Genomic DNA, 14,909 nt, shown 5'->3' with positions numbered 1-14,909 from the left:
TGAGGTCAATTGTCTTAGCTTGACTTGAGGGCCGAGCCACTCCTTCCGGTTCGTTTTGCTATCCAAGCTAGGCTGTTAGGCAAACAACTAATTGATAGATTGTGCTTGGCTTTGGTGCCAAAAGAGATTTTTTCTAATAGAGTCAACACACTTAAAGCAAACAACTAATTGATACATCATGGTAGAGGTAACAAGACTAATAATAAATTGATAATAATTATATCGCCAATCGACAAGAAAAAGCTTGCTTGATTTGGTCTTAGAGACCGTCTAATTTCAAGATTAGTCGGATAGAACGCCGGGATACTTGATTAAAAAAAATAAATAAATAAAAATAACATTTATAATTAAAGCGGCTAAGTGTAGTATTGACTTTTATTTATTATTATTATTATTTTGTACAGGGCCTGTAATGATGGGCCGAAACTGAAGGAAGGGCAGGAACGACATCGGCTTTATGACTGGGCACATTGCTTCTTGAATATAAGTCCTTCTTTTGCCGTTCGTTCTTGACCGGTAGTTCAATCACGTCCGTACTGGTGTTTGGTTCTCTGTGGCACAACCCGGTACATCTAACTTTTCGATCGCTTTTTTCTGATCCCTACTGTGAGATCTCGATTTCAAGTTTTATGTCGTTTGTAGTTTCAGTGATCTACTTCAACTTCGTTTTCTAGAATTCGCATTGCGTTTTCACTCGGGCGGAACCCTAGTTGCATTTGTTGTTTGGATTTTGTGGAACTGTGGTGCGGTTGCTGGTTATTTGTAGATCCTTTCATGTATTTGCTTGCTTTGACAAGGATCTAAATGAAGGAGAGACAGACTGTTTCTACGTTGAAGCGTGTATTGCTCAATTGTGCTTCTCAGGTCGGTAAAAATTAGTCATCCGAACTTACCCAGTTAGAATATATGTTTTTTTTGTTATTAATTTTTTTTAACGTCTCTTCAGTCAAAAGAATATGGGTTGTGCATCGCAAAAAAAGTTCCGGAGATAGAGCGTGATATGTGTTTGAATGAATTCCTTGCACTAAAAGCATGCATGCAGAGCACGGTATCTGAACAATTTTTCTTTCAAAAGAACATTTTCATGTCTGTGAATTATCTTGGAGTTTGCAGAATAATTACCGCACCATGAATTTCTATCTTTTCCCCCCTAAACATTCCTTTACTGATACGATTTTTTTTTTTTTTTTTTGACCTTGAAGATCAGAAACAAGGTGTAAAATTGTTTCAGGCACAAGATAAGCTATTTGGAGTCCCTTTTAAACTATTGGATATCCTAGAAGCAGAAAGTCTAAGTTGATTACTGGTTTGAAACTCAAGCGTATTAAGCAGGTTTAGTTACAAAAATTATTTTTCTCCTAATATTGTTTGTGTCATTTATCTGTAAATGAGTATATACAGTGACAGGTTACCTTGCTAGAGTTTCTAAGCTCCAAATACACTATGTCGGATAAAGCTTCCGGTGAACAATCTCAGGGAGGAATTAATGGTTCTGGTGCACTCTCTCATGTTTATATTCAACATCCTCCTCTGCGATGCAATGTTCCTGGAATACGAGGATTGTATTATGATGATGGGAATAAGTTGATTCTGGCTCCATCATCCGACCATGTAATACAATTACCTTAACTTTTTTATCAGCTCTTCAGGGATATTTGTGAGAATGCTGGTTTTATTCTGAAGTTTTACATTACAGGTTTTATCCTGGAAAGTTGGCACATCTCCTGAGTTGGATCCACCCAGTTCTGATTTTGTTGGCGATGGACCTGTTTTATTCATCAGATATTCCCTTGATGCAAAGTTAATAGGGATTCAAAGGTCTAATCATGAGATACAGTTCAAGAATAGAGAAACCAGGCAGACATTTAGTCACAGATGCAAAACTGACTCTGAGAGAATACTTGGATTCTTTTGGACAGACTGCCCATCCTGTGATATTATATTGATTAAGACAAGGTCGTTTCACTAAAATGTTGCTCATTGAGTAGCTATTAACGCTGATTTATACATTTTAATCTATAGTGTTTTGTTTTGAAATATCTCATCAAGATATTTCATCAGTGAGTCAGTGAGTAATGATAATACAATATTTAACAAGGTCACGCATCATAGTTTTATGTGGCCATGTGGCATTTATATTACTTACAATCATTATAGATCTGTAAATTCATGTAGGGTAACTACTATTTGTTGGTTTCTTGCAGTAACTAAATTGACCAACTAAGTTTAACTGCCATACTAAAGATACCTTCTTGCATAAGATATTAATTATTATCCTTTTATAAAAATGTTATATGGTGCTTGTTCACATTTGTCGTTGCTGAAAATACTTGATTGTTCGGCTAATTGACATTTCTTAGTGGTTCATTGTTGAGGGCTTACTGATAAATATACGATGTGCATGTGCTTATGTGTAAATATATCATTGGATATAATATATAAAAGAAGAGGATTATCAACGTTAATATTCTATATATTTCTACATGGTATAGATCCCACCTCAATAGTTTCTCTCATGTTGCAACGCTAACTCCAATGGTGTCGGATCCTCTCCTCTTTTAGCTTATCCCTTGTTAGATGTTGCTGGAGAATCTATGTGTTTGATTTTTGTCGTGGCAGACCCTTCACAGTAGTTGCTGCCACTTTTGCTTGTGCCTCCATTGCTTGATGTCTTGAGAAAATTATCAACATTGTCTCACCTACCACCTCCACTCAATTCTGTTGATCTTGTCATCGTTGTTGGACTTTGTTGCTTAGAAACTGAATAGGATTACCACTGAATATATAATTTTAGAAATAATTATTAAGAAAGGAATAAAGAGAATAATTAAGATGGAAGAAAGTGAAGTCCTTCTAGATATCAGATACCTATTATTCAGTAAGACTGTGGTACCACCTTTCATACATTATAAATTAGAGTTTTGGAATATTAGGAAAGAATACATTAAAAAAATAATATAACAAAGATGCAAATGCTAAGTTGAATGTGTTAGGTTATTAGGGGGAAAAAACTACTATTGAAGTAATTAGGTGCAACTCCAGTTGTTGATAGAATGAGAAAAATATATTGAGATGGTATCAGTATGAGAAATGGTGGCTAATGAATTCTGTTATTAAACAAGTTGAATTAATTAGAGTTGAAATCGTAAAAGGTAGAGGGAAACCAATGAAAATTTAAGTTAATGTATTAAAAATTGATTATTGATTTGAATATTAGTAGTCGTGTATCCTTGCATAAAGTTTAATGTAGGATAAAATCTATGTAGGCAATAAATAGTTGGGGCCTACTTGTCTTCAGGATGATGAAAGTTGTAATAGGAGTTTGCAGCCATATTTTATACAAAAATTAGTCCTTTATAGCCTTTTAACATTTAGTTTTGTATTAAAAAAAGTGTTTATGTATGTCCAGGCAGCAAACATATGTTTGATTGTGGTTTACTTGAAACATTAATGCAGTGGCATAGACATGCTCTCATATGAACCTGACATGAATTCTCTTCGGTTGGTGGAGGCTAAACGATTTAATGTCAGTTGGTATGTCTATACTCATGAAAGCCGGATGGTTCTTCTTGCTTTTGGAATGCAGTGCACTATGTTCTATGGGTTTCAGGTAACATCTAACTTGATATATTATACACTATGGTCAAACTTTAAGTTCTGCCGTTTGTGAAGTGCTATTGTATATTTTATTGCTTTGTTATATTTGGGAATCTCAGTTCTTTATTCTTGTGTGAGTGTTGTTGTCCATTTTTATTGCCTTTTTTGTATTAGGAAATCTTAATGGTCTTTATTCTTGTCTCAACTTTACATTTTTAATAGGCACCTTAAAGTAAGGTTTAAAGTTTTGAGTTGCGTCTAGTCGCATGGCCCGAATTTTTGTTTTAACAATTCATTGGCACATGAGACTCAATTGCACAAGGAGGAGAAGAGGGAGTGACACAACTTTGTGAATTGGGTGAATAATGAGATGAAGGAATTGCATCATTGAAGGAATTATGTGTTCTCAATGGACAATTCAAGCTAGGAACTTGATAGAAAATAGTTGATTCCTTACGGGACATCTTTGTTGTGTGCATCACCGTCACAAGTGTGAGGGGTTTGTTGTGTTAGGATGGGGAGGAACATGACAGGAGTCGGGTTAATTAATCTTAAGTTATATATATACACGAAAACGATCTCCTACGCGACGCACAGTGCGTGATTATATGTCTGCAGGATTTTTTTTTCTTTTTTCTTTTTAAATTTTTTTGTTTATTTTTTTTGGCTTGTGGTTAAGTCATTTAGGATTTTGCCTTTAGGGTTTAGGGGTTGGGTTATAGTATTAAGCACAAAAAAAATTTAAAATGAAAAAAAATTTAAGTGCTCATAAGGTGTGCTGGGTAAGGAGTGCAGGATAACATTCTCTTATATATATTTATATATATAATAATTTGTTTACTGTCTAATTATGTATCTTTGTTAATTATATACACCTTAAATTATGTGATATAAGTTGCTTACTGTTTAATCATTTTTTATTGAATAATTACTGTATTAATTAATTTTTTTTATTTTAACAAGTACTGTATCAAGGTCTGTATTTTAATTAATTCATTCGGTATAAATTGTATCATACTTCTTAAATAATATGGTTTGATTCTTTTTCAGGACTCCTTATTGTTAGGAGTTTCGTGTACCGAACTGTCCTTGTTTAAATAATATATCTTAATTAATTAATTCTTTATAAATTATATAATATATCTTAAATACTATGTTTTAATTAATTAATTCTGTATAAGTCATGTAATATATCTTCAATACTATATATTGATTAATTAATTTTGTATAAGTTTATAACAAATACTGCATTTTAATAAATTGTATTAATTTGCTGTTGTGTTCAGTTCTCATCAGGAGGAACTGTTCGCTTGCCTAAATTTGAGATGACAATGGCCAAGTCTGAGGCAAACCACAAACCTGTTCTAGCATCAGAAGATGTTCATATAGTCACTATGTAAGCTTTGTCCAATTCTTTTGTCTGTCATAGCCCAGCATTTTGTTTTGTTAAGCATGGTTTATATGACAGCTATGGTAGAATATACTGCCTGCAATGTGATAGGGTGGCTATGCGGCTCAACTTATATCGATTTTATCGTGATGCTGTTGTGCAACAGGTATGGGTGAAAAGTTCCAATGTAATTATTCTTGTTCTTTTGATTTTTTTATAAAAAATCTCCAAAGGTTTTGTGTGTTTGTATGCTATATTTCTTCTTTTTCTAGTTGATTTAATGATAGAACCATTATGTTCCTGTGTGGAGCTTCAGAAAGACAACAGGAAGGTTACTTCAGATTTTTAGAGATTTTATTTGGGCTTGATCCAGGATTATAAACTAGGAACATCCAGATCTAATAATTACTTTTTATTGTATTAACTATAGTTCTTCTCTACCTCTACTCCTTAAATCTTCGATTCTAATTGATTTAACTCATCTAACCATAGAAGTGACAATTCAGGGCAACTGGCCTGTTCTATATATGTGTGTGTGTGTGTGTGTGTGTGTGTGTGTGTGTGTGTGTGTGTGCATTTGTAAGTGCTGCGTATGGCTTCCATTGCACATGTTCATATTATCACATTTCATTTCATTTTTCTCATTTAATCATTTGTTGGATCCATACCTAATTGCTCACTTCTAGTACTTTTTTTATTTCACCTTCTGTATTAATCTCACATATTTATCTTATTATTCTTATCTCTGCTTTATTAAGTTTTTATATATGTTGTTTTTGATTGCACAACACTTAGAAGTCAAATCCATCAAGTACAACAGGGATCAGTGTTTAAATATTTTTCATCTATCCTAAGGATGACACTACACATAAAGGTTCCAGAAATTACCATTCTTTTCTTTGACCTATTAAATTATAGAATGGCATAATCCTTTCTTCTTGTTCATGGACTACAGAATAGAATGCATAAGAGCTACCTATCGTGTAACAAGCAATTTGTCACTTTTGCTAAATTAGATCCAAAATAAATCCACTGTGTAATTTGTATCAATCTTTATTACAAATTGGATCCAAGGAGATATGGTTTGTGATGATTTTATTTCCTTTTCAGTTTGTCTATGAATTTTGTACAGGTCATTCATCAATTTTTATTAGCTTTCTACCATTAACAAGATAGAGCAATGTATAGTCGGAAAAATAACTAGAAGAAAAATTGCAACTTAATTTATTCCAAGAAAGTCTGCCTTTAGAGCTTTCACCTTTGTTGTAAATCTGACAGTCACTCCCTTTGTTAACATTACAATTTTCTCACTTTCAGATGTGAAAATTCTATGCACACAAAAGAGATATAATCACGTTATCTTAATAATCTTATGACTGCTCATATCAAATATAATTTTCATCTTGACTTGACTTATAAGTGAGTTGTGATGAGAAGATGGTATAAAAAGGTCTAAGACCAACATGAGTCAATCTTAACTTTAACGTAAATTAATTCAATCCAATTTATATAAATCACATGGGTTAGGATTAAATTATAATTAGACCCAAAATAATTTAAGCCTATTTGAAATTTGAATTCAAAATTTTAATTAATTTGAATTTAAAATTTAAAAGAGGTTTTAGCACCATTGGATGTTGGATTAACTTCCCATTCAAAAAATGTATAAGATTCCTCAATTAAATCTTTCCAATAGAAGGAAGACTACATCTCATCTCTCTTCTCTCCACAAATCCTATGGTATTCCCTCTAATTTTGTTTTCTTTCCCCACTATTAATTTTCACATTTAGAGTATCCTACTTGATTGACATGTACTAACCTTCCAAACTGACCAACCCATTTGTCCTGACTAGCCTGGTCAAACCATTTGGCTCAATGAGATCATCCAAATCAACCAACCTGCTTTGCTCTTCATATTACATATTTTTGGAGGATTTAATAGAGTAAGATTGGCTTGTTTGCATCAGTCGAGCCTAACCACTCTAATCGTCCAACCGATTGACTGTGTTCATTTATAATATAGTCTTCATTCATAATAGTCTTTTAAGGGGTTGAATAGAGGATGAATATCTATTTTATTAAAAAATAGAATACAAAAGGAATAACAATTCTTGGAATAGACTAACTATTTTTTATGAATATGAATTGATAAATCCGAATTTACAGAATTCATAGGGAATTCCTATGATCCAATTCCTAACAGATTTAGCTTTTGATATTGATGGTCACTTAATTAAGTTTAGATGTAAGAAATTTCATGTCTTTATAACAGACCCTAAGCTTTTACTCTCCATGCTGATTAACTTGTATTGTATCTTGCTTCAACATTCTTCCTACTTGTCTGTCATATGATTCAGAGGTAGATGCCTATTCTAGGCAGTGTATTAAAAGAAATGTTCTTCTTTGGCGCATATGCTTATACAGTCCTAGTTCATATTGCATGGTGCATGCGATTGACTACTTGTGTCGTTGCATAGTCTCTTCCTTAGAAAGATCAGTATTTTTTGCAACTCAAGTGTTTGCATTTTGTTCATCATCAGATCAGTTCTTGTTTATATTTTGTTCGTCATAGGATAATGCAAATTCTTTTCTGGTATTAAATTTGGCTATTACAATTTAATAACATTTCATGATGCAGGACCATCTACAGTATGGTCATCTGATTATATTTTACCCTTGAATAGCATTGATGCTTTTATAACTACCTAAATTACAATTTTACTAATATGTTAATACGTAAGTAACTTGGTATGAGAATCACATACTTAGCAACACAAGGAACACTCATTGAGATTACATTTAGTTTTAAACATCTTTAAGGACATACCTAATATATTTTTTTCAGGGGGCTTTGCCTATTTACTCAAGCAGAGTTGCAGTTAGTGTGATTGACAATGTACTTTTGGTTCATCAAGTTGATGCAAAAGTTGTCATAATGTATGACATATTTCTTGATTCTCTCTCACCAATATCTGCTCCACTTCCACTTCTGTTGAGACGCCATTTAGTTTCTAGCAGACAAGGAGTGCAAGTTGAGGATAGTCTCACTAATGCATATAGTGCAATGATATATGGAGACAATTGGATTTTCCTGGTTCCTGACCTTATTTGTGATATTGATAATAGTCTTTTGTGGAGGATTTCCTTGGATCTAGAGGTGAGTTTTAGTATTCTTCACTTCCTTTGTATCCTAAAGATAGGCTTGAATCATTGTTAAAAGCTATAATGCCCTGCAGTCTATTGCTGCTAGTAGCTCTGATGTTCCATCCATTCTGGAGTTCTTGCAACGTCGCAGATCTGATCCAAGTAAGGTAAAATAATTGTTATCATACTGATGGTTCTAACTACAACTTTCCAGCTGTATTAATGGCAATGGCTTTAGATTTGGTGGATAATACAAATTATTTGACTGGCTTCCAGATTAAGGCATTATGTCTTAGAATGATGTGCGCTATTATTCTCGAAAGAAGGCCAATATCAATCATCACAAGGGCGATAGATGTACTTGTCACATCTTATTCATACTGCATGAAAGTTGAAAATGCTTTTCAGGGAGGAAACAGAAGTTCAAAGAGAACCGAAAATTCAAGTGGCCAAATTGCAACTTCCTCTAACTTTGTGTCTGCAGAATCTTCTGGAGAAACAATTAATAGGAGAAAAGCTATCATTGAAGTTGCAGAGAATAAATCAAAACAATCAATGATTGGAGGTTCTGACGATGAGAATGTTAATCATGCTGGAAATTCTGATGGTAAAGGATCATTTAATTCACTTTCTGATGGGGATGGCAATCCAAATCTTGATACCATGAAAATCCACTTGGGCGAGCCTCTTGGTAATTCTTTATCAACTGATTTTCTTTTGTCAAATTCTACATAGTTTATTAAGAAACTATGCAATCTGGAAACCCAGTCTTACTTGAAATAACCTTCCTTACAATCTGAAGAGCTTCAATGTGGAAGCAGCAAAATTGATTCTGGTGTTTCTAACCAGCTGGAAACTCAACCAACTAGTGTGGCAATTTCACCGTATGAAATGTTCGAGACTATTTTTGCGCCAGTAGAAGAAGAATTGGGGGCTGATCCTTCATACTTGATTGCGATTATTGTGGAGTTTTTACGCTGGTATGATATTCAGGACCTCTTTGTGATCTAGAATCAAGAAGGATATAGTGAGGATGTTAAACTGATAATGTGGGAAGACAAGTGTTTTATTATATATTCTAGTCATCATATGGAACAAGAATGATATTCTTTAATTACCAAAATGTTAATCACTTAATTGATTTGGAATGCACCCTAAACTATTAAGGCTATTCTATTCCATCCCATTCATTACAGATCATACTATACCGAAGGGGTATAAAAAATAAGATCACTTTCTGTTTACTTTTCATGATTTGCTACCTGTTTATGATTCCAAGAGTCCTAAATGCTAGGATGCTTCTTCCTTTCCCATTCTAGTGTTCTGATCCCTAATTATCAAACAAGGTTGCAGTTTGTGTTCAAAGAGAAATATTAGAATTTATGTTTATCAGTAATAGTCCTAATGACAACCTGTTCAATGTGGGAACCAAAGAGTAGAAAATATGACCCATCCTTTTTTTAAGACCATAGACCCTCTTATTGGGCTTTGATTATTGGTTATTTTATTTTCCCTAGTACTGAATCGGTTAGTGAAAAACTTCTATGGGCTGCAGTTCTATGAAGGAAAAGTTCAGGGTTCATCCTGACCTGTATGCAATGGTGATCCAAATGCTAGTCCGCAGCAATCGCTATGGTGAACTTGCATTTTTTGTTACAAACAAGGTAATCTTCTAATTTGAGGTTCCTTTGGAATCACTAGGTAGTTCTCTACCTATACATATTAAGGATATAAAAGTTACAATTTAACCCCTACATATACAAATGAACCTACATAACCCATAACACTTCCCTTCAAAATAGTTATAATATTTATAGAGAGATCAATCAGATTTAACAAAAAAAAGGTAATTATTTCATTAGATTTGAACTTTCTTTCTAATGAAGTGACAATCAATTTCTATATACTTCTTTATTAAAATATAAGATTTGAAGCTATAAAGATTGCAATTTGATTGACATAATAAAACATTGACTCTGCATGAGCGTGCCTTAGCTTAGTCATCATATACTGACTCAAATGAGTTTGCATGTTATATTCTGCTTTTGCACCTTGCAACCATTATTTTCTTTTTTGCTTTTGGATACCTCCTAAGAGAATACAATAGATAGATATACATTGTCTATCTGTAGGGGAGTTTGCCCAATTGTATCAAAGTATTTCATAATCTGTAGATGATTTTGATTACAAAATAAAAACCTAGTCCTTAGAGCACCTCTCGGGTAATATAGAATCCATCGTAGTAGTTATTGTCCATAATCATAATAAGATTTTTCTAGAAACAAGCTGATCACACTAACAATAATTGAGATGTCATATAATGACTTTAAGATAGTTCAATTTTTCTACTAGTTTTTGAATTACACAAATTAGTTAGTGGCTCCCCTACGTACTAACCAAACACTGGAATCTGTAGGAATATGTATAAATTTAGTCCTTATCATGTGAGCCTCCTTGAGCATATCCAATATATACCTTCTTGGCTTCTTCTAAGCGAGCAACTTCCAAACCAAGGAATACTTAAGGTTACCAAATCGTTTAGTTTACAAGTGCTGATGAAGGTAATTTTCAAATTTGCAGTTCTATGGTGCTATCGCTAGTGATGATAATATCATCCATGTAGATAATAAAAAGAATACACCTTTAGATAAAACACTTATCATGTCAATTGCAGAAGAGCGGATTTAAATTTCTCAAAATCAAGCTCCTAGAGATTGTTTCAGTTCTCATAGAGACTTCTTAAGCTTACACACCACACTAGTTTTCCATAAGCAACAAACCACAAAGAGTACTCTATATAAACTTTCTTCAAAAGATCACCACGAGGGAACACATTTTTTATATCAAATGATGAAGGGACCAGTGAAAGCTAGTAGTTAGGGAGTGGAAGGCCACTATAAAGAGAATGTATCAATGTATAAATCTGAGTGTAACCCTTGGCCACCAAAATTAAAAGTAACATATAGCGAACGCTTAACTGAAAACACTCATCTAGAAGCCATGGTGGACACCTCTGGAGGAAGAGAAATGAGCTCCTAAGCACCATTAGAATAGAGAAATCAGGATATAACATCATGATTCTGAAAATGCCTAGACATGTCTAATAATCTAAGGATAAAGAAGACACAAAACCAAACTATTTGAGTGATAGAGATACATAGGGCATAAACCATTAAATTGGTCGAGAAGTGAAATACTTATGAGTACCATTGCAAAAAGGAATAGGATTCTCCAAATTAGAGGGGGATCTGGGATGACGATTGGCGACTAGAGTGTGAGAGATCCACAAATAACGATTGGAGAGTAGGAGAGTCTTAGGGAGGTGCTAGAGTGTCTCCACGGCTTAGTCGTCAATTGTACACCGGAGGTGCCCAAGTGGTGGGTCAATAGTAACAGATGGCTGGGGAGGTGTACGATTAGGTTAAAAGGACAATGAAATAAGAATAAGGAGAACTCCCTTAACAAACTTAAGTAGATACAGTTGGATGACCTAGGGTCTACAAGAGAACAGTCAACTGATAGTGGAAGCCAACTGACTGAGGAAACTGTTGGCAGATTGAAGATTATAGTAATAAGGAAAACAGTCAACTGATCGACGATAGAATAGAAAGAAAGTGAAAGATGTTGGAGGCTATAAAAGAGGACCAAGAGGAGCTTTTAAAAAGGCTAGCAAAAATTCTAATTATATAATCTCTTGAGTCTTTCTCTAGTGCTCATAGTGTTAATCTTCTTAGCTTTTACTTGATCTTGTAAGAAGATAGCCACTGTATAAGATTTCTCCACCTCTAGAAGAGATCCAAGAAAGAGGAACATACTAGGCTTTCAGGAGTGACACAGCGACAAATCATAGGTCTGTGGAGCAAGAATGAGGGTTCTAAACCACATTATATTGCCGTGGTAGAGTTGATATGCATTGACTTGTATTTATGTTTTATTTGCAAACTAATTGATCTGAACACTTAGTTGAGCAGTGAACACTTAAAATGTTGAACAGCGAACACATAAAATGTATAAGGAGTTTCATGTTGGTTTTGTATCTTCTTTTAGCAAATATAAATTACAATTTTATAAAGTCAATTTGACCACATCGAGTGAGGTGATTTCAAGATGCTTGTTATAAACATTTCATACTCTCGGGCATGTGATCAAATTTATGGCAAATTGGTTGTAATTAAAGGGCATGTTCTGCGCAAAATGCAATTAGCCTCGAGATTCTAATATCCTAATTGCCAATAGTTGATAGGACAGTTACAGAAGACATATCACTTATAACCAGAACTGAGTTCTCCTTTACATTCTAATGTAATAAAATTTTCTATTTTAATTTGTTAACTAATTTAATCATCTCAAAACATTTTATGCTTCAAATTCCGGTGCCTGTTTAGCCTCATAATTAAGATCAATATATCTTGGTAACTTTAAGGTTATTAGATTGGAATATCAGAACCATTGGCAAATTAAAACGTGTAAAAAATGGAATGTATATCTACACAATTGACTGGTAGTCTTATCAACCAATCAATATCATTTCCAGAAAAGAGTAGTCCATAGTTGTTCCTAAAACATTAAAAATCCCCAGGTTCATTGTTGAACTGCTTGTTTAATATAAAACCTCATTAAGGCTGGTCATTAATTCATTGCATTGGGGAATACAAACTATCTTATATCATACTTTCTGGCAGACTACATAATTCTTTTACCTGAATAATTGACATGCACTTTCTATTTCACTTCAAGGAGGGATATTCAAGGAGGGATATTCTCCACATTTGGAAATCAGTTGTTACTAAGCTTTAAAACACTACACAGTAGAAGATTATTTATGGTCAACTAATACTTGATGAATATGTCCCCGCTACAGATCTTGGAGCCATCTAAAGAAGTTGCCTTGCAACTTTTGGAACAAGGTCGTCAAAACTTGCAAATTCAGAAGCTGGGTATGGATATGCTTAGGCAGCTATCTTTCCATCATGATTATGTCACCATACTTTTGCAAGAAGGATACTACCTTGAAGCTCTGCAGTATGCTAGAAAACAAAAGGTACTCTCATTTACTTGGTATAACTATTGCCCTTTTACTAAACCTAGTACTTAAAACATTTTAAGTAGTGTGGTGATAAAAAGATAACTAGTCCATTTCTTTCACTACATCTACAGCTATCAGTGTGTAACGGCAACCTATGCTGGGATTTTGTGAACAGACATAGTTCTTCTAAATATGAAATGTAGTAGGTTCAATCTATTGCTGTCTGACTTTCGACTGACTCGCACTATTAACACCTGGAGCTGTTTTCAGATTATGATGGAATGAGGAAGAAAAGTACCACTGTCTGGCGCATCATAGGGTTGCTCCTTAGTTAATAGTTCTATGTTAGTCTGCATATAAATGAAACCATTTAAAACTGGCTGATAGTAATCTTTAGTGGCTGTAGAAGATAAATGAGAAACATCGAAAGCTTTATGAAAGATTTGACAAATAGCATGTCATCACCCACAAACATGAGATTAAAGTTATGCTGACACTGGTCATGTTTTAATTAACTGGAAAAGAATGATGTATGTGGCTATAGAACATAAATGAGAAACACGGAAACTTCACAGGAAATTTGAGAAATTGCATATCATAAAAAAACTGACATCAAAGTTATGTTGATGCTTCTTACTTTCTAATCATTGACAGCCAAGGGGAAAGAGGTGGTCATAAAGCTTAACATCTTTGTTATTTTTGCGTGCATATGCATGTGCGTGATGCAGCTTACGACATTCCACCTATTGATGAATTTTATATACTACATATGCTGCTGACCCAAGTCACCTGTTGATTACTTTTATATACCATATGCTGACCCAAGCTGTAAAATGTGCCTTGCGGGAATATTGGCTTACAATGCTTACAGAGATTTTAGATGTTTACAAACGTTGATCATGACAAGCTGTAATAGTGTGCTTATAACTTGAAAAAGTTGTAAATTTTTTTGCACCGTCCAGTTCCTGGCCGTTATATCTCCTTAACTGCATATTCCATTCATACTTGTGTTTCTTGATAAACAAGTCATATGCTTTGCATGGCTTTGCTGACATTTCATCTGGTTGCAGGTTATCACAGTGCAGCCATCATTATTTCTTGAAGCAGCAATCGCTGCTAATAACTCGCAACATCTTGCTGCAATTTTGAGGTTTTTCTCAGATTTCACACCGGCTTTTAAGATCACATCCGAGTACGATCGATACTGCACAATACTGAGTGAGATGAGTTAGCAGAGTGAACCTGCTCAAATATCATTTCTGGAAACCTTAGAGCCATTGGCTCCTCTGCTCAAACATCATTTCTGATCAAGGAAAACCAAATATTTACTTTTTATATCCATGTTGGGTTCTGTGGGATTTGGATGCTAGAGAGCTGTTGTGTGAATAAGGTAGTAATAAGCCGATCCCTTCACTTTTATTCATAACACAACAACGAGACTGTCAATCATAGTCTGGAAATTTTTTAAGTCACCTGCAATCAAGGAACCTGCTGTCATTTGTATTTCACACAATGTCAAGACACAAGCTTCACCAGTAAGATGAACATAATAGTCTCATATTTGTGTATTTTTTTTATATATTAATACCAAACATTTCAAAGAATGGAAGGGAATCATAAGGCTGAAAAATTATTATTTACCAGTAGATTTGTGTCTTGTCATTTGTATCGCAACAAGTGATTTCACAACAAATCATTCTAATTATGGACAATTGAACATATATGATGTTGGTGAATTTTATCATCTCTGA

General features: G+C 34.0%; 1 protein-coding gene across 1 annotated transcript; it reads left to right on the top strand.

The window, feature by feature from the left end:
- The first annotated feature begins 501 nt into the window (after positions 1-501).
- On the top strand, positions 502-14,762 carry LOC141845196 (uncharacterized). The gene is made up of 16 exons (XM_074733254.1): positions 502-566; positions 643-864; positions 947-1,048; positions 1,203-1,332; positions 1,408-1,611; positions 1,697-1,956; positions 3,457-3,610; positions 4,884-4,993; positions 5,066-5,153; positions 7,834-8,145; positions 8,225-8,299; positions 8,409-8,823; positions 8,935-9,112; positions 9,688-9,796; positions 12,994-13,173; positions 14,229-14,762. The coding sequence occupies exons 5-16, from the start codon at positions 1,444-1,446 to the stop codon at positions 14,388-14,390; spliced, it is 2,211 nt and encodes a 736-aa protein (XP_074589355.1). The 5' UTR covers positions 502-566; positions 643-864; positions 947-1,048; positions 1,203-1,332; positions 1,408-1,443; the 3' UTR covers positions 14,391-14,762.
- The last annotated feature ends 147 nt before the right edge of the window (positions 14,763-14,909 follow it).

The sequence above is a fragment of the Curcuma longa genome, chromosome 1, assembly GCF_044706935.1.
Source record: "Curcuma longa cultivar G26 ecotype Majalengka, Jawa Barat chromosome 1, ITB_CL_G26_1.1, whole genome shotgun sequence".
Lineage (NCBI taxonomy): Eukaryota > Viridiplantae > Streptophyta > Magnoliopsida > Zingiberales > Zingiberaceae > Curcuma > Curcuma longa.
This window is presented reverse-complemented; position numbering and strand designations above follow the sequence as displayed.